The sequence below is a fragment of the Pseudomassariella vexata genome (genome assembly GCF_002105095.1).
Source record: "Pseudomassariella vexata strain CBS 129021 chromosome Unknown BCR38scaffold_6, whole genome shotgun sequence".
In the NCBI taxonomy this organism is placed as follows: domain Eukaryota; kingdom Fungi; phylum Ascomycota; class Sordariomycetes; order Amphisphaeriales; family Pseudomassariaceae; genus Pseudomassariella; species Pseudomassariella vexata.
The window spans coordinates 599,740-623,544 of NW_024467961.1; the positions used below are offsets into that span (position 1 = coordinate 599,740).

Consider the following 23,805-nt stretch of genomic DNA (forward strand, 5'->3'; position numbering starts at 1 on the left):
AGATTGCCCCGCCATCAGGGAATTGCGTAGCACATCGATACTGCCGCTATTGACCGCTCAATAATTGCTTCTAGTTACGCTGGCTAGGAGCATCTTCAAGTCGCACACATTTGTCAGTATCTTACTTTTGGTAAGTACCTTGGTGCATCAAACCACTTGTTTGACATGCTGGGAAATTGCAATTCTTCAGGTCGCGGTCGATGAGTGCTGGTTCGCATCAAGCGCCGACGCTCTCATCACGCCTGTCACCTAAATCATCATTTCTGTGAAGACATTACCATAGCTTCATCTCTCGTTGAACGGCGTCATATGTTTCTTTCTTCCACCTCCAACCACCAATATGGCTAGCTTTGTGGCGCCCGCTGAAAATCTTACCAACGGCGATAATCCATCAATTGCCCTGAAAAACCTCCACCTCGACGACGAGGAATCGGAATGGGAGTATGAGTACTCAACCACTGAGACCGAGGTGAGGTTACCATGTTGATACTCGAGCAGCTTTGGCCCTTATAATATCTAACATCACATAGACTTACTACGTGACCTTGGATCTTTCCAAGGCGGATTTTGTATCCCGGGAGCAGAACACCATCTCCAATGGCCGTGGTGGCTACAAGGAGAAGCAGCAAGGAGAAATATTTGCTAGCAGCTTGGATAACGACCAGGTTCTAAGAAATAGAGAAGGTTCTGAGGACGACGGAAGAAGAGCTCACGAAGATGGATCACCTAGGGGTGGGGACGATGATTCAGACAACGGGGCGACGAACGAGCTGCAAATCCTCGACCTTCACACCGCAGACCCTCTCATCTCATACAGGGGACGCATGTACACTGGCGAGTGGTCACGAAACATTGGGACCGAGCTTCTGTTGACACAGCGCGATGAGGAAAACCCTCTTCCGGCTCTGCGGCTGTTTGACAAAGGAGTCGATTTACTCGCCGCCAGCTCGGCACGGATCGTGGTGACCGAGAAGGACCTGAAACCTCTCAACGAGGAGACCAAGCGTCGACGGCGCAGGGTGATGTTCGATGAGGACGACTACGAGGTCAGCGACGATGAGGTGTATAGGGACCCCGTCGTGCCCCGACCGGAAGAAGGAGTCCCACAGAGCAGAGTCGACCAAGGAAACTTCCTCGCCAGCTTAATCGCTCTCAAAAGCCGGAAGGCAGAGGCAGATCGGGTCACCGTCGTGGCCCATTCCGCTGAGCATATTGGAAGACGACCGTCAAGAGCCCAGCGTAGGGGAGAGAATGCACAACCCATCGAACCCCGCGGGCCCCGTAAACCTCGTGGGCCTCGTAAGTCTCGTGAAGCTCGTGAATCTCGTGGAACTCGGGCCAGAGGTAGAGGTAGAGGTAGAGCTACGCGCGGGGAAGCCCGTGGCCGCTCGAAAACTCCTAGCAGTGCAATTAGACAGCCAGATTTACAGCACGATACAACTTCGTCCGAAGCTGTTGCAAACAAGGAAGAAACAGTTTCGAAGCCGACTCCAAGTCACTGGCCGCATCTCCTTCCCAAAAGCGCGATACATAGAGACACTGGCGACGACAATAAGACGAATGACCAGCATGCATCGCAAAATGAGAGCACTGCGGATGAAATGGATGTCGATGGCTAAAGCGACGGGCATCTTCCTTGGTCGTGGTTGCTAAGAATGGCATCATTTGGCCCATGTCAAATCAGCGAAATTTCTCGAAGATGCTCTTTTGGGGCAACTGTACAAATACGTCAGACGCCTGGCTAAGTACGACTTTTGGTGAACATTCCCCAATGCGATCGATATTACAATACTTCAAATAGATGAACGTCAAGCTAATTACAGCCATCAGTGAACTTGGCCAGGTCTTCAACTAGATTGGTTGAAACCTAGATGCCATACCGCCACTTGGAGTTGGTTATGCTGTCACGAGTTTTTGTCGGGTGACACGAACTAAGACATCCGAGGCAGTCGGAACGTCACACATCAACTAAGATATTCTGAAGAACGAAAGCTATGCCTTCTGACGAGGTGATTCGAGTCTTCGAGAACTGCGATGAAAGACCCAAATGCGCCATAAAAGTGTACTTGCAACCCGTTACTTAAGCATCAACTGAGGCTGTCCACGTTGTATCCACGAGGATGGTACCTCGTACGTTGTTGCACAATTTCAAGAGCATCCCGCCATGTACAGCAGTTAGTATAGCAATTTCCGTGGCACAACGTCACCTGGGAACTCGGCAAATTATCACTTTGATGACCCAATTGGGTCCAATCATCCAAATCACAGCCTGTGAGGATGGAGTGGAAACTGGGCACTGGTGTTGTTTAGTAGCTGCCCGGCTGCCCTTGCTTGCATACAAATCCGTGGGCAGAACATGGGATTGGTTGGTCGGTTGGGCAGGATTTGCCCAGAAGGATTTCGACTCTTCAGAACTCGTATTTACGTTATCAGACACCACCAGTCTTCAATTTTGCCGATTACCCTCTGGTTTTCCGCCAATTTCCTGTGCAAAGTTTGTTAAGGAATATCAGATGTTTTCCGCATTTTCTCATCGTGTAAGCCTCGCCAAGTCAATCGCGCCGCAGGGCTGGACCAGGCTGCAATAAGAGGATGGAGAATAATTTAGTCTCCCTGGGGAAAATTCCAAGGCCCAGTCATAAAGGCTTATCTTCTAGCGGCTAGCAACTTTCCGCGCCGTTGATTTTGTTTTCCCCAGCTTCCCCTCTACACAACTCACCCAATTCGCTGCACACCTAAACCCGGCTTGTTACCAGGCAGGAATAGCTCAGCGCAAACCACCCAATCAGATCCCCTCATCGCAAGGGGCACCTACCACATCCGGTAGCGAATAATACGCCATCCCCTGGCTCATCCCAGCAACCTTTGCTCATAATAGTCAGTTGATGCCAGTAATATCAAGGGTGCTCATATGCACAGTCTAGGGTACGGGAGATGATCTCATACTCTTGGGTAACAAAGGGTGGTGGTTGTGTGCACAGCATGTGAAATCTCCTCCCGAGCTTCTGCCTGTGGGGCGGGGGGCCAGTTAATAAACCCCCCTCCTGCATCGAGCCTTGCCCTTCGTGTGGGAGGCACCGACCGTCCTGACACTGCTTTGAGTACCGCCTTGTTGATACCGCCTCTCTCGCGTGCTGCCCGTTATCGATATCGTGGACACTCAACTAAAGCAATCTTTAACCTTAACCTGACTCGCTCCGCTGTTCAACCTTGACTTACATCACCCACTCTCCCGCTCCCAGACTTACATCATACACCTTTTCACTCTCTTCACTCTGAACAAGAAGTGTAAGCTTCACGCGCTTCAGGTGTTATCAGACAAAACAAGCCAAGTCGCTCGTTCCGCAAAAATGAGGTTGTCAATGGTCCTCGGCGCCGCTGCTCTACTCGTCCGAGAGGCTGTGGCGGATAACTGCTTGACGGTCGCCCAGAACACCGTCCCCAGGTGTGCGCAAAACTGTCTGGCTCAGGCTGAGGTATTCGGCTGCGCGGCGTCGGATTTCGCGTGTCTTTGCGAACAGGAGGCGTCTCTGTACGCAGCTATGGAGGGGTGCGTCGCCAATGGGTGTCCGGCGAACAGCTTCCAGGCTGTTATTGATGGAGTTACTTCTGGTGGGTAGTTTTGTTTATGTATTCCTTTGCTTTCATATTGGGAGTGGACCATTGGACGTGTCTTCTTTCGGTTGATACTACCTGATCTGGATGTCGAAGCTGGAATTGTCTGCTTGGTTGTTGACGAACGTATCGACTAACATACCTCATAGTCTGCAACTGCGCAGAGGCCAACTCGTTTAGACTTGAACTGCGCTCAGTGGGGTCATCGTTCAGTTCTGGCTCAGCAACCCCAACGGTTTCTTCATATCCCAGCACAACTACCGTCCCGAAGACAACCGCGGACACAACGCCGCCTATTTCCATTGCGACCGCAGGTGCTGCCGCCAAAGCCCGGGTCGCCGTCGGCTTGGTGGGTGCTGTCGCTGGTGCGGTGTTGATGATGATTTAAAGGGAATCGCTCGGCTGTTGCAGTTGGAAGTTGTTCTGAGGAGCAACAGGGTGCACTAGACATGGGATACCTACCGCACTAACACATGTGCAAACCATTCCATTCGACTTAAAAGGGATACTAGAGTTCATTACTCGGGGAAGAATTCGGGGGCGGTTTAAAGGGGACGAAACTCAATTCATGGACCATTGGCGAGAACTTCCATCGGGATAACCAGCCAAATGCTGCCAAAGTCTCCTGGCTGGCGGCTGGAAGATGCCGGCGAGGACGCTCCGTTATATACCCAAATTCTTTAAGGAGAAAAACATTTTGTTGTGGGCAAATGTAACCTATCTGGGAGGCACTTCGGCATTCTGAACTACGGCCTGCCAGGTTGTCACAACAAGAAGACTATATACCTACTCGTACAGTACGTGGTTGCTTTGCGACGTTATAATGCTAAATTACTACCGAGGGGAGCAGCACCCCACGTTAACGCTGCTCATAACTGAGTTGCCATTATTGCATTAGGTTGCTGTGCATGTTCAGTTGACTTTTGAGTCAGATTTTGACAGGCCGACATAAACACGCGATACGCTTGATTCGCTAGGTCGGGACTACTTCCTGGCTGAAGTCAACTGTCTTCGGTTCCCCGTTCCTCTCCTCTTGAATAAAATATAAGCCCCGGCTGCGAGATTCCAACTACCTGGCTCTTTACTTCTTATATGAGGCCCTTAGCCCAGCAGTACGTAGATTGACGTTAAGGGCCGTGGTAATTTGCACCATTGCCTCGTGATACAAGAGCCATATATATAAACAGCTCCGTTTTCTTGGGTCGTAGAGGCTAGTAACTAATCCGAAACCTGGTGGACAGAGTTATCGCTGTCATCGAGTCGGATAACTGTGATTTGACCAAGTACTTCTATATGTTTTTTCAAATTCAGGTTTCGCTTATTCTCATCCTATTGGTGCACTACAAAGCTCGGAAACAGGCCAATGCAATCACAACGGCTATGGATAGGTAGTTTCCTTCCAACAATAAACTGAAGCGGTCGAATATTTCTTCGGAGACAGTCCATTCTTACAATCTGGCCTATGCCACCTACCTACAAGCAAAGTACTTGCGGGTGTGTGTCCACGATACTCATTTTACTTACCACTTGTAGTTGTTACCGATATGCAACATTAGATACTCGATCTTTATTTTCTCCTTCAGAAATCCAACAAAAGATTGAACTATCGTCATTTTGGCTTCCACCTTGCTGAATCAATCAGTTACATCGCTCAAGACCCGGGCAGCAGAGTTTAAGCACCGAGTCCGATACTGAAGTGCCGCTCTAGTCAAATTACCATGCCAAAAAGGGTATTTTCCCCTCCCGCATTGACTCACACTTTCAAAGCAGCCATCCGCCAACACTCGCGTCATTCATGATGGGTCGAGAAAAAACAATTTACACAAAACCCCACACTGAGCTCGAACGCATGCGAGTTTACACGCTCAAAGCATGACGTATTGGAATCCAAGAAAGAAATGAAGGGCATCAAGACGTACACGGATGCCTGAAATCGTACATCAATTAGGCGAAATTGGCAAAGATCGCATCGCGAACTGGTCGCCCAAACGAACTGCCGTGGAAAAGAAGGGCCTTCTGCAAAGAAGAATACTGCGGTAGACGCTTCGCCGGTCGTTAGCGCAACTAAGGCAGAGCCTTTGTCAGTCATCGGTAGAATTGAGGCACCCCTAGTGGTGGCCTCACAAGCCGGCACTGAGGCGTACCCTTCGACAGTCCTCATCGAACGTTGAGCTCACTGCTGTCACTCACCTCTCACCACGTCCTCCAGAATCTGCCAGCGAGCGAGCGGCAGTCGAGCAACTCGCATCCGTCGATACACTGGATGGAAATGGCTCCCCATCAGATCTGCTCGCTCTGAGAATGTCGTGCACGATCATGTAAATGGAAATTTGTTCTCCATTCTTGACAAATGGTCCTGGGCCAATCTCGCAAACGAGCCTTTGGAGAATCGCTCTCTGATTGTATGACGCCATGCATTCTGCGATTGACGAAAAATTTTCATTTTGACATCATACTCGATATTCCGGGATGTTCCAGGGCAGTGCCTCCCACTTTATCACTCGTCCAAGGCGGCTGGAGAACCCCTACATTTGACTCCATCTCGTTTCCTACAAATGGTGTGTCCGACTCAGAGCTTATCCGCTACGTTTGACTCGCGGACATATTTAAGACACGACTTTCTATAGCCCACCTACGCCGAAGGGTCGACGAGAGATCGCCAAGAAAGCAGCAGCTTGAGCTTGCTTGCTTTGCCCCAGACCTGATGGAGCTGTCGGTTAGCCGCCTGGGTGAGTACCTCTGGGACCACTGAGTTGAAAAGAGATCAGGATTTTTCCAAGGGCCCGGTGTCTAAGTCAAACTGGCCGTGGAAAGAGACAGTGAATATCAAGTTTCGCCCGCCGTCACAGCAGGCACAACCACCCTGTTGAAAATGTCAGTATGGGCGGAGGGGAGGCTTGTGCATCTTAACTTCAGCGAATAAGAGCGACGTGCCACTCGGGTAGCTTCACATCCACACTTGGGCAAGACTATCATGGAATAGCCACTTGCATTCAAAGTGAGGCGACTAGAAACATAATATATTTTCTGTCGTTGTATCAGCCTGTTGCCTACACGGGACCCTATGACTATTTGCTGCCCTGGGGGCACTTTTCCTCAACAGGAGCCAACAGGAACAACAATTTTAACACGATATTCGCGCCCTCCAAGGGAATACGATGCCAAGGCAGAGCGTGCTTCAGCGCTGGCAACGTGGCGAGGTCGTGTATACTGTCTTGGACTCCGAATTTTAACTATTTCGAACCTCGGAACTAAGGCTGAAATATCACGCTCCATCTCGATATTCTATGTGGAGCTTAAGTTCATATGCGTTGGTTGGTCATAACAGCCCACTGTTGCAAGTGAAGACGGTAGCTTAAGCGGCAGCGGTGTTCATCGAGGAAGTCCGATGACAAAATCTTGCCATTATATGGCAATTCTGACAGCTTATAGTCTCTACTATCGCAACAAACCCACCAAGACCATAACTACTCTGTCTCGCCGGATCTGGTGCTGCCCTGGTCCCAGCGTTTGTCAGCACTGTCCGGCCGATGATCAGCTGGCACAGTTGCTTGTGAAATCAGGACAACCATCAGGCAGGAGTCATCATCTCGAGATCAGGCTACAGTGTATGCGGTGCAGTGCCGTCGGCTCGGTGGCGTCGCGGGACGTAATCTGCGCTTGCTGGGGTAATAGAGATGGTTTCTACCGATAATGGCCTTCCTGAGACATGCCCAGACTCTAGGCGACATAAGAGCAACTTCTATCTCGCATGCATGAAAGGTGCCGTGACTTGTACAGACGTAGCACAAATATTGGTTGGCCGTCTCTAAGCCAATTATCACGGTTGCGGAATGCATTGCGGCCCAACCCCTCCAAATTCCCAACGACTTTAGTATAACTGAAAAACATATGTAAACCTACCTTCTTGCTTTCTGACCTGTGCAGAAGCAAATCACAACTTCACCGAACTTTTGCTCCCTAGAAAAGAACCACTTTGCAACTTGCCTGACTGGTTATGCTGTTGCACACTGGCATGGGTCGTCTGGGATGCGACACGACTATGCACTCTTTCATTCGGCAGCAACTAGTTACGGCCCCTTTGTTGAATCGAGGCAGCAACACGTCGACGGCCGATTGGCATTCTGCCGCAGTATGACATGTCATCTATGAGGGGGCTCGTTCATGAGATACGCTGTCGCCATCATTCCACACCTAGGCGCACCTCGGCAATCCGTGAAGGGAAATCGGTGAAAGCTTTATTTAAAATGCGGATCGGGTTAAGATCTGACCTCGACCGAGTGCGGTTGGAGGGGAGCACCTGCAGCCTCACTTTCGTCAACCCACCACCAATATCAAAAGCAGTACCGGTGAACATCTGCGTCAGGGCACCGCCTGCGTCCGCACGGAAGTCAGGCAAACAAACAATGCCCCAAAATTCCCAAAATTGACGCATTGGCAAGGCGATTTAAGAGGCGGACTGGCACGCCTTGCGGGCACAATGGGATATTGAGGCTGAGGCTGCAAAGCGTGGGTGGCTATGCATGGTATGTTCACGCACCAACTGCAGACATTCTGATCATGCATTTCGGCTGCTCGCCGTTTATTGGATAGCACTTGACGACCGCACACGATTGCACGCAACTGCTCTATTTTCGATGGCAAAGACGACACCCTGTCTATCTCGCCAGGTACCTAATTGCCATGGATTCCCGAAACGATGTAGCGAGTTCACGCAAGTATCTTTTGATAACAATCGGGAACCCTTGTGGATGTTTGCCGGGTTTTCTTCCAGCGGCAAACGAATCATAGTAAAGCTCTGTCTTACTCACCAATCCCAGCTTGCTTGCTCCCTCCAACCCGATTTGGCCTTCACCTTTTTCCATATGTGACCACAGTGTCACGTCCTATCGAATTGTCAGCCCTAATTACTGCGAAGCAACAAACCAAGAGCACTAGACCGGTGGATAGCAGGGCTAAGCTTCGTTGCGTTGTGTTTAACCCCCATGTCCGGCCATTGTTGTCCTGCGTCCTCACCACAGCCTCACTTTCTCCATTCCAGTAGACGTAGTGGGTAGTCTCACCGAAACCCCCAAAAGTGCTCCATGCGAGGTGAAACTGGGTCGACTCGAAACATAACCGAAGGGCCTAGAGCGGTGCTTTTGCTTTCTTTTGCAGCTATCCTGTTTTTCTTGCAGACGGAAGCCACAGCATGGTTGATTATCACTTGTAACTCACCGGTATACCTGGACTCGGTGTATGAGTGCCAATTCTCGGGTCTCTTCTCACGCGGAGAACTCGGCGATATACTTAGAATTGCTAGCATTGTTTAGGCCAATGTGCTTGAGCTAGATTTATTGCATCTGATTACCTGCGCTGGATGTACTTGGTGATCACTTCCTAGACTCAGTAATTCCCCCCCTATACAACAAAGCAATAGCTCGCCTCGATGGTCACTCGACAGCCTCATCGCCAACGCAAAAGTGCTTTTTGAGCCTCGATCTATAAGTTAGTGTGCCGCGACTGTCACACTTACTTATACCAGTTACCACGTTGCTTCCGCGCAGCTCGAGAACCCGCAACATCTCCAAGCAAACCGTCGTTAGATTCCGATGACGAACCCACCGCCATCATCGCTAGTTTCCATTGCCACATTTGCAAACATCCCATCGAGGCTCAACAGTACCCCACACTCTCCGATCCTCCACTCAAGTTTACCTCACAATACAGTATTCGGTAGTGGTCCTCGGAGTTGAGTCGGGGACCGTCTGCTCTCAGCGAATAGACAGAGCTCAGGCTTATAACTGTGCGTCGTCACCTCCTTTACCCACGATGAGTACCGGGAAAACAGTACGGTAGACCACGTCACGGCAGCAGCATCATCATCATCAGCCCCCCGTTTCAGTCGGGCCAATGAATACTATGTGTCACTTACACGAGGCGCCTTCTTACAATTTTTCAGGGGGGTGCACTGTCCTTCACGACACGAAGGCGGACCCAGACCGTCGACCGGGCGAGCTCATGATCCGTGTCGGCTCCAACTACTCGCATAGCTCAAGCAACTCGAATTACACAAACTACACGATGTCGCCCCATACGCCGCCCGATAATGTAAACAACTGGCCTGTCTATGACGTGAACGGCGTCTCCTATCAAACACTCCTGTCACCAAGCGTCAGCCACGGCGACGACTACCCAGAGTACCCAGCCGCCGACTATAACACGCAAAACGACAATTACCAATATTATTCAAACTACCCGCAGGATCATGAATATGTACAAAGCGGTTCTAACGAGGCTAGGTATATACTCATCCGCAAATATTTTGTTCCTACCGCCTCGATTATACATGCTAACCACACGATAGCCCCCGCTCCCCGTCCGAATCAGGTTTGCACATTTGTCTCGCCAGCGGTTGCGACAGCAAGCCCTTCAAGCGTAAAGCGGACCTGCAGCGGCACTACCGGCACAGGCACTGCCAAGACTCGCATAAGAAGGCGTACTACTGCGACTATCCCAAGTGCCAACGTCGGTCTGAGCCCTTCCACCGGCTCGATCACTGTCGTGACCATTACCGCGAATTTCATTCTGAGGATCTGGTCCGCAAGAACGGGAAGGAGGGTTCGGACTGGTTCGCGAACCGGTACTTCTCGCGTAGATGGTGGAGGTGCACCAAGTGCCTCCAGAGGAATATGACCAGCGATGGATGGACTTGTGGCACACCGGGGTGTCAGAGTCATTGTGATACGAGGAGGAGGGAGCTTAGGGGGTATAAGTGAGCTATTGGTGGACATAACTATGATACCGAGCGCTTTCTCCCTGTTCCTCCCCCTCTTAATATGAACGAGGAACACCGGATGACGACCTTCCATTCCATCAGAGGGTATCGGTAACCCTCGAACTAAATTGCAAAAAAACAGACACCTACCCACAAGAATACTCGCCGTTCTACCCCTTTCTCAAATTTTCACTGGCGCTCGTTTTGGCTAAACACTGGCCAGCCCTTCCCCGTCGATCTCTCTTCTATCATCAGGCTTCGTTGGCGTCATTCCCTTTTAGATTATTCCTTTCCATCGTACCCTTATCATGGTTTCACGACTTTCGGTTGTGTTTCTTTCGGTGTAAAGCGTTGGCGTTCTTGGATTGACACTGAGGGGGGGGGGGGGGGGGGCAACTGAAGGTTATTGGTCAATCAAAACAAGTGTTGTTATTGGCGATTATCTACCCCCCTCTTCCAGGGTGGCATTGTCTTCGGCGGGCTGTTTTCATGTGTGAGGATCAAGTTCATTGAGTGGCGCAGAGTCTAGAATGGCAACAGGGAGCAACGGTGGGACGGATAACACTGATCGTACGAATGATACGTGAGAAGTGGAAAAACGTCTTTTATTCTGTAAAAAAGAGGGTTGGCGTCATGCGAGGAAAGGAGTGGCTTTTCCTGATCTGATCGGTAGGCAGGCAATGGGGAGGATACGTTCATGCAAGTCAGCGAGGCGGAGCTGCAAGGTTGCCTGGAAGGCTGACCACGGCTGACCCAAGGAGCATGCTCTTTTTCTGGAAGCTTTCTAGCTCTCGCTTCTTGGCGGCCAGCAGTTCATCTGCGAATACAAGAAGATGGTACGGCGCTGGTTGGGATATCTGCTAGAGACAACTTGGGAAGAGAGAAAGAGCCCCAAACCCCGACGTCTATCATAAAACGTTACGAGAACAGAGTTACTTCAGAGAGCATCGCAAGAAATTCATCAGTTCAATTTTTTGCGTCTTCATTGGGCACTCATGGTCCTGATAGAATGGTACTTCGACCGGATGCAAATTATTGATGACATCCTATTTTAACACCAGTATAGCAGTGCTGCGAAAGACGAGCGCTAGAACAGGGATAGCTTGGTTAACTTTTTGACGTTCTGGACCTAGTGGCGAACGTTGAATGTCGCATCCAAATTTTCAAGTAACTTCACGCCGTTGCCTGTCAAAATATCGTGCCGCTTCAAAAACACGCGTTTTCTACAGTAGGCAAAGCTTATCAGCGCGCGATGGTTAGAGTACCAAGTACCAATCTTAAGTCGGACCATTGCACTACTCCGTATTGCTGTCAACACGGCCGCGCATTCACAATGACACACCGCCCTCGATCTTGTTCACCACGGCCAATTCATCCCGGCTGGGTAGAAATAAAATATCCTCCGCAAATCGGCAAAAATATGGGGATGACAAGGCGCTGTCGGTGCGTGCTTAGCCCCTCTTTAGCCTCTACAACTCGAAGATTTTGCCATGACTACCCGCGGAGGGGCCTGTCACAAGGTGTCTCAGCTATTTGATTGACACTGGGCAGCTTGCATCAAACCCCTCAAACACCGTTGATCGGGGGAGCTCTTGTTCCAATTTGCAGTTTTATTTAACCTAAGAGCCGAGAAGCAGAGAAGTCTAGCTACTTTCTATCTGGAATCATCACATCGGTTGTCTTGTGAGATACTTCGTACCTCAAGTCCAAAGGCCCCAATCCCGAGCAACCTCCACATTCCACCGTACTGCATCAACTGCGCTTCCCTCGGCCGCCTTGCGTTGAGCAACACCAAATCCTGGGGCTTATCCGACGAATTGCACGCCGTCCTGCCTTCCCCGGATCCCAGCTAACCGGCTACACCCTCGGCTTCAGTTGTATCTCCGCATTTTGCGCCCAGCGCCATCGTCACTCCCTATCAACAAAGTTATCTAGAACCGGTGTAGAAGCACACTCAAAATGAATACCCTTTGTGCCTCCGCCGTTCGTTCGGCGCGGCCAGCGACTTTTTCTCGAGCTGCGAGGCCCATCCTCAGTGCTGCGAGCTTTCGAGTTGCTAGACCGGCAGTACCTGTGGCGTTCTTCCACCACACTAGAATCAACTTGGCGGCGCAAAAGATCAAGGTCAAGAATCCCGTCGTCGAGCTCGACGGCGACGAGATGACCCGCATCATCTGGCAGAACATCAAGGACAAGTTCATCCACCCATACCTCGACATCGACATCAAATACTACGATCTTGGCCTGCCGTACCGAGACGAGACCAGCGATCAGGTTACACTCGATGCAGCTGAGGCCATCAAGAAGTACTCGGTCGGTATCAAGTGCGCCACTATCACCCCCGATGAGGCGCGTGTCGAGGAATTCAAGCTGAAGCAAAGTAAGCTTCTTTTATTCTCTTACATCTATTGCAGCACAGAAAGAAGTCTTACGTGCATTTGTTCATGCACTCACCCAAACCCCGCACCGCACCGCACCACCATGCGTCTGAGGCGCATCCCAGTTTTCTACCATAAATTGTCAGACTTCATTGACTTACTACTAACGTGCGTTGTGTAGTGTGGCTCTCCCCGAACGGCACCATCCGAAACGCTCTTGGTGGCACTGTCTTCCGCGAACCTATTGTCATTCCGCGCATTCCCCGTCTGGTACAAGGATGGCAGAAGCCTATCATTATTGGGCGACATGCCTTCGGTGACCAGTACCGTGCCAAGGACCTCGTGGTTCCCGGTCCCGGCAAGGTCTCCATGGTGTACACCCCGGAAGGCGGCAAGCCGCAGGAGATCGAGGTTTACCAGTTCAAGAACGGCGGCGGCGTCGCGCAGACGCAGTACAACACCGATGAGAGCATCACCGGATTCGCCCATGCCAGTTTCAAGTTAGCCCTCCAGAAGGAATTGCCCCTGTACATGAGCACCAAGAATACTATTCTTAAGAAGTATGATGGTCGTTTCAAGGACATCTTCCAGCAGCTGTACGAATCTACGTACAAGACGCAGTTCGAGGCCAAGAAGATCTGGTACGAGCACCGCTTGATCGATGATATGGTTGCCCAGATGATTAAGAGCACTGGTGGTTACATCATGGCCCTGAAGAGTAAGTTGTTTGTTCCACCATGAGATGCGAATGGGATGGTTAATTCGTTTGTAAAGACTACGACGGTGACGTTCAATCGGACATCGTCGCACAAGGATTCGGCTCGCTCGGCCTTATGACCTCGGTCCTTATCACCCCCGATGGCAAGACGTTCGAGTCTGAGGCCGCCCACGGCACCGTCACCCGCCACTTCCGTGAGCACCAAAAGGGCCGCGAGACCTCAACTAACCCCATTGCCTCCATCTTCGCCTGGACCCGAGGACTGATTCAGCGCGGCAAGCTTGACGATACCCCTGAATTGATTGCCTTCGCCGAGAGCCTCGAGAAGGCCTGCATCGATACCGTTGACGTTGACGGCATCATGACCAAGGATTTGGCGCTGGCGTGTGGCAACACTGCTCGCGAGGACTACGTCACTACCAACGAGTATCTGAATGCGGTTGAGAGGCGGATGAAGAACATCCTCAAGGAGAAGCTGTAAAGGTCTGATCTTGGAGAGTGCCGGAGAGAGTCAAATACAAGCTAGAGTGACATGAGCTTGAAGAACGTTGGGTTTGTATGTACGAGTGAACGGTTGGATATTTTGACATTTGGTTCATCAGTTCGGTTGCAATGTTGGATATCAAATAGTCGCCCGTTTGCATAGCCTCGGTGCTTGCATTTCCTGTCGATCTCAGGGGCTGTACATAGATTGCCTGCGATTGGTATATACAGAACATTGGCACGCTTGGTGTCAGATGATCATTTGGCCGAGGCGGCATTCTTTCACGGAGTGGATCTCGAGGTTCGTGTGTCGTGCTTCTGCGTTGTGGGTAAATCAAGAGGAGTCTTGTTGGCTATTATCAGCTGCAACAAAGAGAGCCGGATGTCGGGTGTAGGCCCCAGAACATGATTATCCCTGGCAGCTGGTTATCTCTATGTTGACCGTTGTGATAACTGTTGCTCAGGAGACAAGGTCTCAAATCGCAGAATTAGAGGGGATTCATAAACAACTACTCCTTTCTTTTGGTCAAGTGAGCAATACCCCTTTATCCATTTAAATATCTACGCCGATCAGTTTTGAGCCCCTAAATTGCTGGCTTCGTGACCTGGGTGTTTGCATTGCTTATTCACACGGTCCTTGTCCACAGCCGATGAGATGCTAATAGCTACCTGCATTAATTGAGGCCGCAAGTTCTAACGAGCGTTGAGGGTGCTTTAGCGGCTTAAGTGCCTGACTGGCAGTTGCCTAAGAATCAGGTGGACTATAGAGGCAAGTGGATGATGGAATAAACGGCGCAGGCGGGACAATGAGATCATACTTGGTGAACTCTACAAGAGCACAACCGTGATTTGCACCTACTAATGTACACAAGTATGCATCAATTGCGAGACTCAAGCGCAATAACCAGGGAATTGGCGTAATGACATTCGGAAGCTAGTGCTAGCGCAGGGACGCCTATCTATAGGTGAAAACCATTAATAGGACTCGGCAATTGCGAATTGCTACACTGGGAAGTTACAATTACCCCCGCGCTGTAGGCAGTCCAAATGGCATCTAATGATTGACGTACATCGCACTATGGAGCTCATCAAACCCATGGCTGACCTGTGTACTAGACTCGGGCGTCGCCATCCTGCCTCAAGTGCCGTTCAACGTTCTCACACCGACTCAGGACTTCCTGCAGTCCCAAACACAGCCCCTAGATGCTTCAATTGTGCTTCAAAGAAAACCTCCGCTGAAGAATTTCCCGCTCTAAACCTTTTCTCGGTTTCGCCTACCGCTACGCAGCGCGTGCCGCATAATCCGACTTCGTTCTCCAGTTTTCATCGCTCCAAGCGCGCGGTAGGCCGCCAAGCCGATCAAAAGAGAACTGTGTGGATATCCGATCGACGAAGAAAATCCCGGTCGAATCCCTGGCAAATTGACCTCAGGTGAGCATGGGTGTCCCTTTACCGTCGCTGCGCCTGCTGTTCCCATTATTCGTGAGGGACAAGGCCGTTATATCCGTCACAATTTCGATGTGTTGGCCTCTCTGAATTACTGTAACTTCGAGACACAATGTCCCCCAGATCTAGACTCGATGGTCTGAGAGTCGCAAAAACTTATTATAAATGGGACGGAGGTTGGGCACTGGGTTTATTTCGAGGACAGACGACCGCATCCAGTCAATGCCGTTTCCTTCTTTGTCTTACCCAACCCTATCTCGAAATCCAGTTCCGAAACCTCGCAGGATTTATTGTGACAAAGGTCGTCTTACCTGATAGCGCCCACGTGTTTTTCCGTTCTTGTGTCATTTGGCAGCACAAGTTCTCTGGGCGCCGCCACCAACCGCCGCGAAGCTTATTCCGGTTGCCTTGCTTGCAAACTGCATATAATGTTTTCTTCACCCCACTCTGATGACCGGGCCAGAAGATCACGATTCAGCAAGGTGGTAACGCCTGACATTCTAATCGTCGACAGTTCCAAATCCTTCGACGACATCCTCACCATGTCCACTACTTCTAATACCAGCAGCCGACGGCCTTCGAGCCGAGATTACATCACAGGCTTCCCAGACTCATTCGCTGGGCGTACCACCTCGTTAAGACATCCCGACGCCAACACGGCGCCGGGGGCGTCCATTTCAGCTGAGGACATTGACCCAGCGAGGACCCTTCAGCGATCCAGGAGATCGTTCCACAACAAGTACAAGCGAACCATCAGCTACGGCAAAATCACCCCCGAGATGGAGCAGCAATTCAGAAACATGTCGAGTGCGATAGGCTCCAATGACAGCGCCATCGACATGACGGAGGATAGACACTCCAAGGACGGTAATGAAAGTATCGACCGTACCGACGTGTCTACGCACAAGCCTGACTCACCAACAACTGCACAACCAGCTCAATTTGAGCAAAAAGCAGAATCGCCGCGACGAAGAACGTTTTTTGGCAAGTTTCGGAGCCATAAGCATTGATGGAGGAATTTTGTGCGGACAAGATCATTAGACTTTGCGTGGAACTGTACAAGATTGGGCAACCAAGGTTATTTTGATCAACGGTACGGGATTTAGCAAAAAGAGAGGGCGGGGTATGGAATAGGAAAAAGAGTCCCTTCATCAGCGAGGAGTTGTGGGTTTCTGGCTACATCTGCTTACGGCGGCCTGACGAAATTATGAATGGTATCAGCATCCGACAGTTTTGGGCCTTGTTGCTGTGGTACCTGCTGGTTGGGATGCGAAAAAAGGGCAAGGAAAAGAATAACCTACTAACACTGCTATACGCTTCAAGCCGGTCGCTTCACCTACGTTACCTTACACTAGCCGTCACTACCAATAAAACAAGTATGTTCTACTAATGGTACTCTTTTGTCTCCTTGTCTCGACGAGGATTGATTCGCTTGGCCAACATTCCTCCAGATTTCTGCACTTATACCGGGAAGCTGATCCATTACTAGTAAGAAATTCGCACTCAGCATTCCTAGTCCATGGTTGCTGTCATTGTACTCTTGTTTCCAGGCCCAATTTCAACCAAGCCGACCTATGGAGTCCGTCGTTTCGTGGCCGGATTGCCGATCTGTAGCCAATTATGCCAATGGGCGCTGGACAGAGACGTGAGACGTCGGTGATAATTCCGAGTGGTTGAGTCCATTCTAGCATCAATTGAGAAGAGCTTTCTGTTCGAATCATTGGAACTCTAGATGGAAACTATTTCGGTTCCTGACGTACATGAATTCCGTTTGGAGTCTGGAATATCGGCATTTACGCTAATTCGGCTAAGCGGCATGAAACCCATTCTTGGCCTGGGTGACTGGGCATAGCCTGGCGAAAATGCCAAGCTATTGAATAGTCTAATACTCAGACAGCCCTACCCTGGAGACTATACATGCTTGGCGAAACATGATTGAGCTGTCTGTGTGCGGCAGTGCCAATGTCCACTCCAGATGGGCTCTGTGGTTCTATTCTTGGGTTCCAAAGGCTGTTTCTTTCGACCATCCATCAGCGTAGTGGGCCCAAAATGTTTGTGTCAATTGAATGGTTTCTGAATTGCCTTCATCCGAGATTTGTGTAATCGAAAAGAGGAAAAAAAAATTTGGACCATGCGAAGTAACTCTCTTATGATTCAAAACTGACTCGGCGACAATAGATGTCGCAAGGTATCGAAGCACAGATACTCCAGGGCGGCAGATACCCGCTTCTTGGAAATCATCTCAATCTGACTGGACTGAGCTGATCCACGGTCCGCACAGGCTTCAGCTCAAGGTCGTCCACAACCCAGCTGACCTCTAGAATGGCGGCCGTGCCTGAATAACTTTCATTCCGCCATTGCGGCATGTAGGTCCTGCACTCTGGAGAAGGTTAAGCGCGGCTGGAGAGAAAATAGATTGGCTGGGATGGGCTTGGTAAGTTGGCCACCATCCGTTTAAACCTGATCACGATTCATGACGAGTGTTGCTATTACCGGTGCCACAAGCCACCGAGATTGCGAAATCACGACGTCTTGCTGTCAGAAAGCTAAGTATTAGTTTACTTTCAACTTCTCTTTCATCCTCATTCTTATCCTCACTGGGAGAAGGACGAGTAATGTCCGCGCGTTCGTGCTGCGGTGCTTGCGCCATTGTGGCTGGAGTTGGAGTGTTTGTTCTCAGCTTGCCAGCTCCAATCTTCGTCTTCAAGTCATGGAGACCCACAAGGCATCCAATTGGACTGGAATTGTCTCCAAGGCGAAAGCTTGGCCGGCTGGCCGGCAATTGGTATCCCTACTCAACTGTGGCTCATGACAGTTCATGCCACAAAATATGATGTCATGGGATGATTTTCACTAGGGACTGCGTCAAGGTGATTTTCGGTGTCCAGGCTGTGTCCAGGCTCGTGACGTACAAAAGTCGTTAACAGTTGCAGCTCGCTCTTGCATGGCAAACACGATGAGATGATGAGGCCGATGTTGCCACTGCTAGGTAAAACAGGCGAAATAATTTGCAGGTACCAGTACGAAATTGCGGCATGGGACATTCCAGCAATGACGGGAACCAACGGCACACGTGATGTTGAATACCCATGATGGCATTAATCCCGGACCATTGCGCGTGCACGCCGGCTGCAAGGTAGCTAGCTGAATCCGCGCGTGGCTGGGCGTAAACCTTGGAATAGATCAGATTCATACAGAGAGCAGCCGCCTGCAAGTCTGGCAACTTGGGAATGGTGCTGCTGCCAGTGCAAGTGCAGGCCGGTAGACCTTGGCCTCGGGAAAGAGCTAGGATGGCCTCCCAGTTTGAGATGAATGCACAAAAACCTGCAAGGCGCATTGGGGCCAGTGCTTCTCGGGGCCGCCTGATAGACGTTGTATGACGCACTTGGGTTGGCTCGCGGTGCTCCGGGGTCTGCTGTAACTGCATTCGATCGATCAGTCAAATCACATCACTCGCACTGCCTTGTTGGTGAATTTGACCAAGCTGCCCAGGTGCTATTTAAGTGGCACATCCCCTCACTTCCCAATCACTTCGTCGCAACTCGATTCTTTTCTTCGCAACCAAACGTCTCACTACAACAACTTGGACTTCTCATAACCGCTCGACGACTTTTTACCACTAAACTACATCTTCGCTGAACACGACTGTCTCCGCACGTCAACAATATGGCCTTCACCGCTAGCGATATCTGCAAGATCATCCTTGCCATCATCCTCCCGCCTCTGGGTGTCTTCCTGGAGCGAGGGTGCGGCGCTGACCTGTTAATCAACATTCTGTTGACGATTCTGGGTTACATTCCGGGTATCATCCATGCCTTGTATGTTGTCTCTCTTACTCGGGTGAACAAGACATCATCCACATGTGATCGTTGCTAACATTCTCTCCAGGTACATCATTTTGAAGTACTAAGCGTCCGACCTCCACCGCCAGAATGAGGTGTTGTTCTTGTCAACCAACCAAAGCATTATACTTCATGCACGAGTCGTACTCTAGCGGAAATCAACCAATGGTCACGAGGACAGTCAATTTTGGTGGCTTCGTTTGGGCGGAATGACCAACCACCTCTCCACAAAACGTCGTCTCCTTCGGCACCTGCGGGCTGTGCAAAGCAATGCCCCATCGGTTCCGTGTTGACAACACAACTTACAACAACATCGTCGTCTTTAATACGTATTTTTTCTCTTTCCGCGTAATCCCTCTACGACGCATTATTCGATGGTTTGTAATGCAGAATATACAAACTGGAGGAGCCTGGGTACTAATCGTGGCCGGGTTGTGTTTCGTATTTCTGTTTACAAGAGGATGTGTCATTGCGTCACTTGGGGAATTTTTGGCACGGATGACGGCGGTTGGTGACAGTCGGCCTCCCAGCCGTACTGTCCCACACCTACGCCGCTTTTAGACCTAATGATTATGAATTTCGATACCCTTAAAAAATGCATATTTCTAACTGTACATTTTCATGCTGCCTGTTCAACAACAGAAAGTAAATGCCAAACAAACCTAACATTACCACAGCAACATCGGGCTAGACTCAACTAGCGTCTGCCGAAGTTGCGACTTGTAATTTTTGGTACGCGGCATATGACGCGACCAAATTTGCCTCTGGTATATCAATATGCATTGCTGATTCGAACACATTGCCCGTACGGCATGTTTTATTTCAGTAATTGGAAAGGCCAAATACAAGGCTATTTTCGTGTAGCTCAAGTGACAAAAATATAAATTCCCAACGTCACAGTTCTTTCGATCCACAACCATTGAGCTGGAACAATCGTTTGGTGACTTCAGCACCCATATATTCACGCGATGATGGTGTAAGAGACAGGGATATATCTCCCATAGCCTTCGCGTACATGTATATTACATTTGTACATTTTGACAGCCTCCTCAGCCGCCAGCCTATGAGTTCATATCATACATTTCCACCCTGCTTCAAAACTATGGCATCTGTCTCGTTCTCGGGATTTGTCTTGGCTGCCTATTAGGCAGACGCGCGGCCACTAGTTCGGGGATCTTCATCGCTGGGACAGGTTGCGCAAAGAACCGCTCTACCTTCTCCTTCCCGTCCACGAGAGCTCCAGCTTCCACCTTTTCCTGGTCAAGAAGTAACGACTTTTGTCGCGCATCCTCTATTGCTAGGCGTCGCTCCTCGGTTAGGCGCCACTCTTTGGGGAACCTGGGCTTGACCTTGAACTTGTGATGCCGTGTGTCTAAGGGGACGTCCTCGAACATGTCGGTGGGGTCCTGTTCATTGTCAGTATGTTGAGCGCCTATTGCTTCTAACGTAGGAATTTGCATACCCTGGCTTGCGCGATCAAAGTTTCAATCACATCCCCTAGATACCGCTTGTTCTGTGCTTGGTGGCCGAACTGCTCACAGCTCATCTTAGCCACGTCCGTCTCAGGGTTCCATCGCGGACCAAGAAGCTTCCTGAGCTTGAGCTGTTGCGCCTCGTTGAGGCCCACGTCTCGGGGCGAGAACTCAACCACGACTTTGTTTTGGGCCGGGTGATCTTCGCCCATGTACGACGTGTACCGAAATCGGAGGCACTCTTCAGCGGTAGGGGGCACGAACGGTCTCGCCAGTTCTAGAAAACGGAAGGTCAGAAAGACACACTACATGGCAGGTGTAGTATTGCAAGTAATGGTGACTCACTGGACAGCAACGGCATTTGCCACGCAGCAATTCGGGCATACTCTCTGTACTCGCGATGTTCCTCGAGCTTGCCGTGGGCCATGCTCATGATGTCATCCTCACTGAAATCATCATCATCGGTTCCTTCGGCGATAAGATCAGTATCATCCTCTTCCTCTCCCCAGAACGTGTCTCGAGCCTTCTTGGGCAGCCTTTCGGTTTCGCGGATCATCTCCTCCATTTCCGCTACCAATTTTTCCGAGTTCATTAGAGCTTCCTCAGCTTCCTTTGTCTCTTGCTGTGTTATTTTCGACTCGAGCTCGTACATTTTCTCATCATCCTCTTCCCCCGTATCGTCGTCCTCCAAATCATTATCGTCGGTGTTGCTGGCCCGCCATCGAATCGGCGTCGTCGAGATGGGTCGGGCGGCCACCAGGGTGCGCGGTGGGAACCTGCGCGCAACCGGAGCAGTTCTGCAGGCGCGCAAACAGAGCCTCAGTGTCTGTACAGCAGAGGCCATGGCTTTCTGCTCTCAATGGTGAGCTTGTCTATATCGCGATTCTCTGCCGGCATTGAACCTCCAAAAGACAAATTTCTGCGGAAGCGCAGTAAATCCGGGCCCGGCTACTGGTGGTTTCGCTCTTCGAAGTTGCAGGGGCCGAGTTAGAACATCAGACGAATCATCGTTCTTGGGCGTTCCTCCAACTCTTTATTCCAAGCATCCCCAATTATCTCCAATTAACGTACAACCCCACCTTTCCGGCTACCCACCTTTCTGGCCACCTAATCTGCCAACTACAACAACCTTCGGCACAACAGATTATCGTCGGTATTGGCTATTATTATGCAATGCCTCGATATTCAGAAAATTCGATTCAAGGCGCTCTCAACGATATCAATCAAGGGATATCCCAGCGCCAGGCTTCCCTCCAATGGGGCGTTCCACGCTCTACCCTATAACTTCGTTACGCCCCAAACCACGTAAGAAGGTACGATTAGGGCCTAATGAACGATTTGGTAACATTGTACATATTAAGGAAGCGATGGATCGAGCCCTTGAAGTAGAACGGCAACGAGACCAGGTACAACGTCGGAATCAGGTAATACTGGACCCAGCTAAGGCGTCAGAACCTATCAGATCTATACCTCAGGAAGCCCTAGAGCACAGCTTTCTATTAGAGCTGGTTGTACCTGAATAGCTATAATAGTACGTTGAATACACTGTTTCGAATACCTTCAATTGGATTGCAATATGTGGCCGGAAAGGTGGGTTTGTACGTTATCCCCCAATCCACTTTGGCCATTTGCACTGGCCAAGACCGCGACAAGCCAAGACCCCAGTTTTAGATCGCTGTGCTTCAGCCACAGATACCAACGACAGGACCCCGCGGCTGTCAATTGGACTTTGGAGATGGTGAACTCCCCCGTATCCCTTCGACGTACCTTCCGTCACGGCGAATCCATGATACCTTCCAGTAGCTAACCCACATCCTGCCAGGAGTTATCGGACAGCGAGAGCGAACGCCAAGACTACAAGCGCGCCAAATCCTTCTTCATAGACGCTGTTGTCGACCCCCTGCACGAATTCGGCGCCGCCTTCATGGCCTCGCGCGAGAACCCGCTCGATGACCTGCGCCTGATCCAGGACCCGGCCCTCGTGGCGGCCGTCCCGCTCGACCGTCGCCCCCCCGCCACCATGTTCGTCACCATCGGCGCGACGGCCTCGTTCAAGGACCTCATCACCGAGGTGCTGTCTCCCCAATTCCTCGAGGTGCTCGCCGAGCGCAAGATCATGAGCCTCATTGTCCAGTGTGGTCCGGACTTGAAGTATTTTGAGGAGATCCGCCCGCAGAAGGGGTTTGATAGCCATTGGATCGATATCACTGGGTTTGACTACACAAATGATATGAAAGGGGAGATGGTGAAGTGCACGCCGAGTGATGGGAGGGATGGGGGTGAGGAGAGGAGCATGGGTATCATTGTTTCGCATGCTGGTATTTCACCTACTAACGTATTATAATTTCATTTCATGCTTACTGTCTTCGCAGGCGCCGGCACCATTCTGGATGCTATGAAGGTTAATTCGAGGCTGATCGTGGTCCCCAACGCCACCTTGATGGACAACCACCAAGTTCAACTAGCCAAGGCGATGGACAAAGAGGGTTACCTCGTTCATGGTCATCTCGGGTATGCCCCTCGCTGACTTTCCTCCCATGTCTTCTTGCTCCGTAACTAATAATTCATGCGTCGTAGACGCGTCCATGAGGCTGTCAAACGTATCGATAAGCATCTCCCCCCCAATTGGCCCCCTCAGCCGCCTCCGGACTCAATATATTACAGTCTTGAGGACGTTTGCCAGGAGGTCCTACAGAACTCCCATAGCGTCCACCGCACCAAAAAGGAAGAAGAGGAGTACAAGTCGCAACTCTACTAGGGATTGCGCCTCGATTAGGGAGGCGAGTTGTTGCATCAGGAACTTGGCTCGGTTGCACTGGAGCAATTCAGATCGATCATGACTTCTTCAGGCGTTTCTGGACTGTATTTCAGAGAAGGGCTTTTCTCACCCTTGCCGACGGGACCCGGTCACCATAGCAGGTATGCACAGTCGTGGGTACCCCGGAAGGATTTGGCCATCATGACCTGGCAATCAACCACGAATTTGGCGTTTGAGGATTGGTAGATATCCAGATATGCTGGTTTGACGGCTACAGAGCCGATTGCTTTCTTCTGATACGTCTCGCATTTCTACATCGCCTGGTGTTCTCGTCAT

The 23,805-nt window shown here is 50.6% G+C and overlaps 9 protein-coding genes across 9 annotated transcripts; 8 read left to right on the plus strand and 1 right to left on the minus strand.

Moving 5' to 3' along the window:
- The first annotated feature begins 114 nt into the window (after positions 1 to 114).
- Positions 115 to 1,870, plus strand: BCR38DRAFT_187539 (uncharacterized protein). Its single transcript, XM_040853978.1, has 2 exons — positions 115 to 469; positions 531 to 1,870. The coding sequence occupies exons 1-2, from the start codon at positions 341 to 343 to the stop codon at positions 1,617 to 1,619; spliced, it is 1,218 nt and encodes a 405-aa protein (XP_040716086.1). The 5' UTR covers positions 115 to 340; the 3' UTR covers positions 1,620 to 1,870.
- A 1,121-nt stretch (positions 1,871 to 2,991) lies between these two features.
- Positions 2,992 to 4,457, plus strand: BCR38DRAFT_390839 (uncharacterized protein). The gene is made up of 2 exons (XM_040857563.1): positions 2,992 to 3,612; positions 3,765 to 4,457. Exons 1-2 carry the CDS (start codon positions 3,351 to 3,353, stop codon positions 4,001 to 4,003), a joined length of 501 nt encoding a protein of 166 aa, XP_040716087.1. The 5' UTR covers positions 2,992 to 3,350; the 3' UTR covers positions 4,004 to 4,457.
- Positions 4,458 to 9,974: 5,517 nt separating this feature from the next.
- Positions 9,975 to 10,373, plus strand: BCR38DRAFT_341961 (uncharacterized protein; the record flags this gene model as incomplete). Its single annotated transcript, XM_040855912.1, has 1 exon — positions 9,975 to 10,373. A coding segment is annotated over one exon (399 nt), but the record flags the coding sequence as incomplete, so codon positions are not given.
- Positions 10,374 to 12,120: 1,747 nt separating this feature from the next.
- On the plus strand, positions 12,121 to 14,166 carry BCR38DRAFT_187587 (uncharacterized protein). The gene is made up of 3 exons (XM_040853979.1): positions 12,121 to 12,752; positions 12,932 to 13,468; positions 13,525 to 14,166. The coding sequence occupies exons 1-3, from the start codon at positions 12,332 to 12,334 to the stop codon at positions 13,947 to 13,949; spliced, it is 1,383 nt and encodes a 460-aa protein (XP_040716089.1). The 5' UTR covers positions 12,121 to 12,331; the 3' UTR covers positions 13,950 to 14,166.
- Positions 14,167 to 15,325: 1,159 nt separating this feature from the next.
- BCR38DRAFT_431383 (uncharacterized protein) lies at positions 15,326 to 16,788 on the plus strand. The gene has a single exon (XM_040860099.1). It carries the CDS (start codon positions 15,826 to 15,828, stop codon positions 16,405 to 16,407), a length of 582 nt encoding a protein of 193 aa, XP_040716090.1. The 5' UTR covers positions 15,326 to 15,825; the 3' UTR covers positions 16,408 to 16,788.
- A 1,799-nt stretch (positions 16,789 to 18,587) lies between these two features.
- Positions 18,588 to 19,308, plus strand: BCR38DRAFT_431386 (uncharacterized protein). Its single transcript, XM_040860100.1, has one exon. It carries the CDS (start codon positions 19,064 to 19,066, stop codon positions 19,271 to 19,273), a length of 210 nt encoding a protein of 69 aa, XP_040716091.1. The 5' UTR covers positions 18,588 to 19,063; the 3' UTR covers positions 19,274 to 19,308.
- Positions 19,309 to 19,391: 83 nt separating this feature from the next.
- On the plus strand, positions 19,392 to 19,854 carry BCR38DRAFT_187665 (uncharacterized protein). The gene has a single exon (XM_040853980.1). The coding sequence runs from the start codon at positions 19,510 to 19,512 to the stop codon at positions 19,798 to 19,800; it is 291 nt and encodes a 96-aa protein (XP_040716092.1). The 5' UTR covers positions 19,392 to 19,509; the 3' UTR covers positions 19,801 to 19,854.
- Positions 19,855 to 20,161: 307 nt separating this feature from the next.
- BCR38DRAFT_523498 (mitochondrial ribosomal subunit protein-domain-containing protein) lies at positions 20,162 to 21,727 on the minus strand. Its single transcript, XM_040865263.1, has 3 exons — positions 21,057 to 21,727; positions 20,702 to 20,988; positions 20,162 to 20,645 (listed from the first exon to the last, which is right to left on the minus strand). The coding sequence occupies exons 1-3, from the start codon at positions 21,553 to 21,555 to the stop codon at positions 20,340 to 20,342; spliced, it is 1,092 nt and encodes a 363-aa protein (XP_040716093.1). The 5' UTR covers positions 21,556 to 21,727; the 3' UTR covers positions 20,162 to 20,339.
- Positions 21,728 to 22,446: 719 nt separating this feature from the next.
- On the plus strand, positions 22,447 to 23,469 carry BCR38DRAFT_484415 (uncharacterized protein; the record flags this gene model as incomplete). The annotated part of the gene is made up of 4 exons (XM_040863745.1): positions 22,447 to 22,461; positions 22,534 to 23,029; positions 23,084 to 23,222; positions 23,289 to 23,469. 4 exons carry the CDS (start codon positions 22,447 to 22,449, stop codon positions 23,467 to 23,469), a joined length of 831 nt encoding a protein of 276 aa, XP_040716094.1.
- Between the last annotated feature and the right edge of the window lie 336 nt (positions 23,470 to 23,805).

What these genes read in the sequence shown, in the direction of transcription:
- BCR38DRAFT_187539 (XM_040853978.1), top strand. Translation starts at nt 341, where the DNA reads ATGGCTAGCTTTGTGGCGCCCGCTGAAAATCTTACCAACGGCGATAAT. An exon ending in ACTCAACCACTGAGACCGAG is followed by an intron (nt 470 to 530) that starts GTGAGGTTACCA and finishes AACATCACATAG; the next exon opens with ACTTACTACGTGACCTTGGA.
- BCR38DRAFT_390839 (XM_040857563.1), top strand. Translation starts at nt 3,351, where the DNA reads ATGAGGTTGTCAATGGTCCTCGGCGCCGCTGCTCTACTCGTCCGAGAG. An exon ending in TATTGATGGAGTTACTTCTG is followed by an intron (nt 3,613 to 3,764) that starts GTGGGTAGTTTT and finishes CATACCTCATAG; the next exon opens with TCTGCAACTGCGCAGAGGCC.
- BCR38DRAFT_187587 (XM_040853979.1), top strand. Translation starts at nt 12,332, where the DNA reads ATGAATACCCTTTGTGCCTCCGCCGTTCGTTCGGCGCGGCCAGCGACT. An exon ending in GGAATTCAAGCTGAAGCAAA is followed by an intron (nt 12,753 to 12,931) that starts GTAAGCTTCTTT and finishes TGCGTTGTGTAG; the next exon opens with TGTGGCTCTCCCCGAACGGC. An exon ending in TTACATCATGGCCCTGAAGA is followed by an intron (nt 13,469 to 13,524) that starts GTAAGTTGTTTG and finishes TCGTTTGTAAAG; the next exon opens with ACTACGACGGTGACGTTCAA.
- BCR38DRAFT_431383 (XM_040860099.1), top strand. Translation starts at nt 15,826, where the DNA reads ATGTTTTCTTCACCCCACTCTGATGACCGGGCCAGAAGATCACGATTC.
- BCR38DRAFT_431386 (XM_040860100.1), top strand. Translation starts at nt 19,064, where the DNA reads ATGGCCTTCACCGCTAGCGATATCTGCAAGATCATCCTTGCCATCATC.
- BCR38DRAFT_187665 (XM_040853980.1), top strand. Translation starts at nt 19,510, where the DNA reads ATGCCCCATCGGTTCCGTGTTGACAACACAACTTACAACAACATCGTC.
- BCR38DRAFT_523498 (XM_040865263.1), bottom strand. Translation starts at nt 21,555, where the DNA reads ATGGCCTCTGCTGTACAGACACTGAGGCTCTGTTTGCGCGCCTGCAGA. An exon ending in GCAAATGCCGTTGCTGTCCA is followed by an intron (nt 20,989 to 21,056) that starts GTGAGTCACCAT and finishes TCCGTTTTCTAG; the next exon opens with AACTGGCGAGACCGTTCGTG. An exon ending in CTTTGATCGCGCAAGCCAGG is followed by an intron (nt 20,646 to 20,701) that starts GTATGCAAATTC and finishes GACAATGAACAG; the next exon opens with GACCCCACCGACATGTTCGA.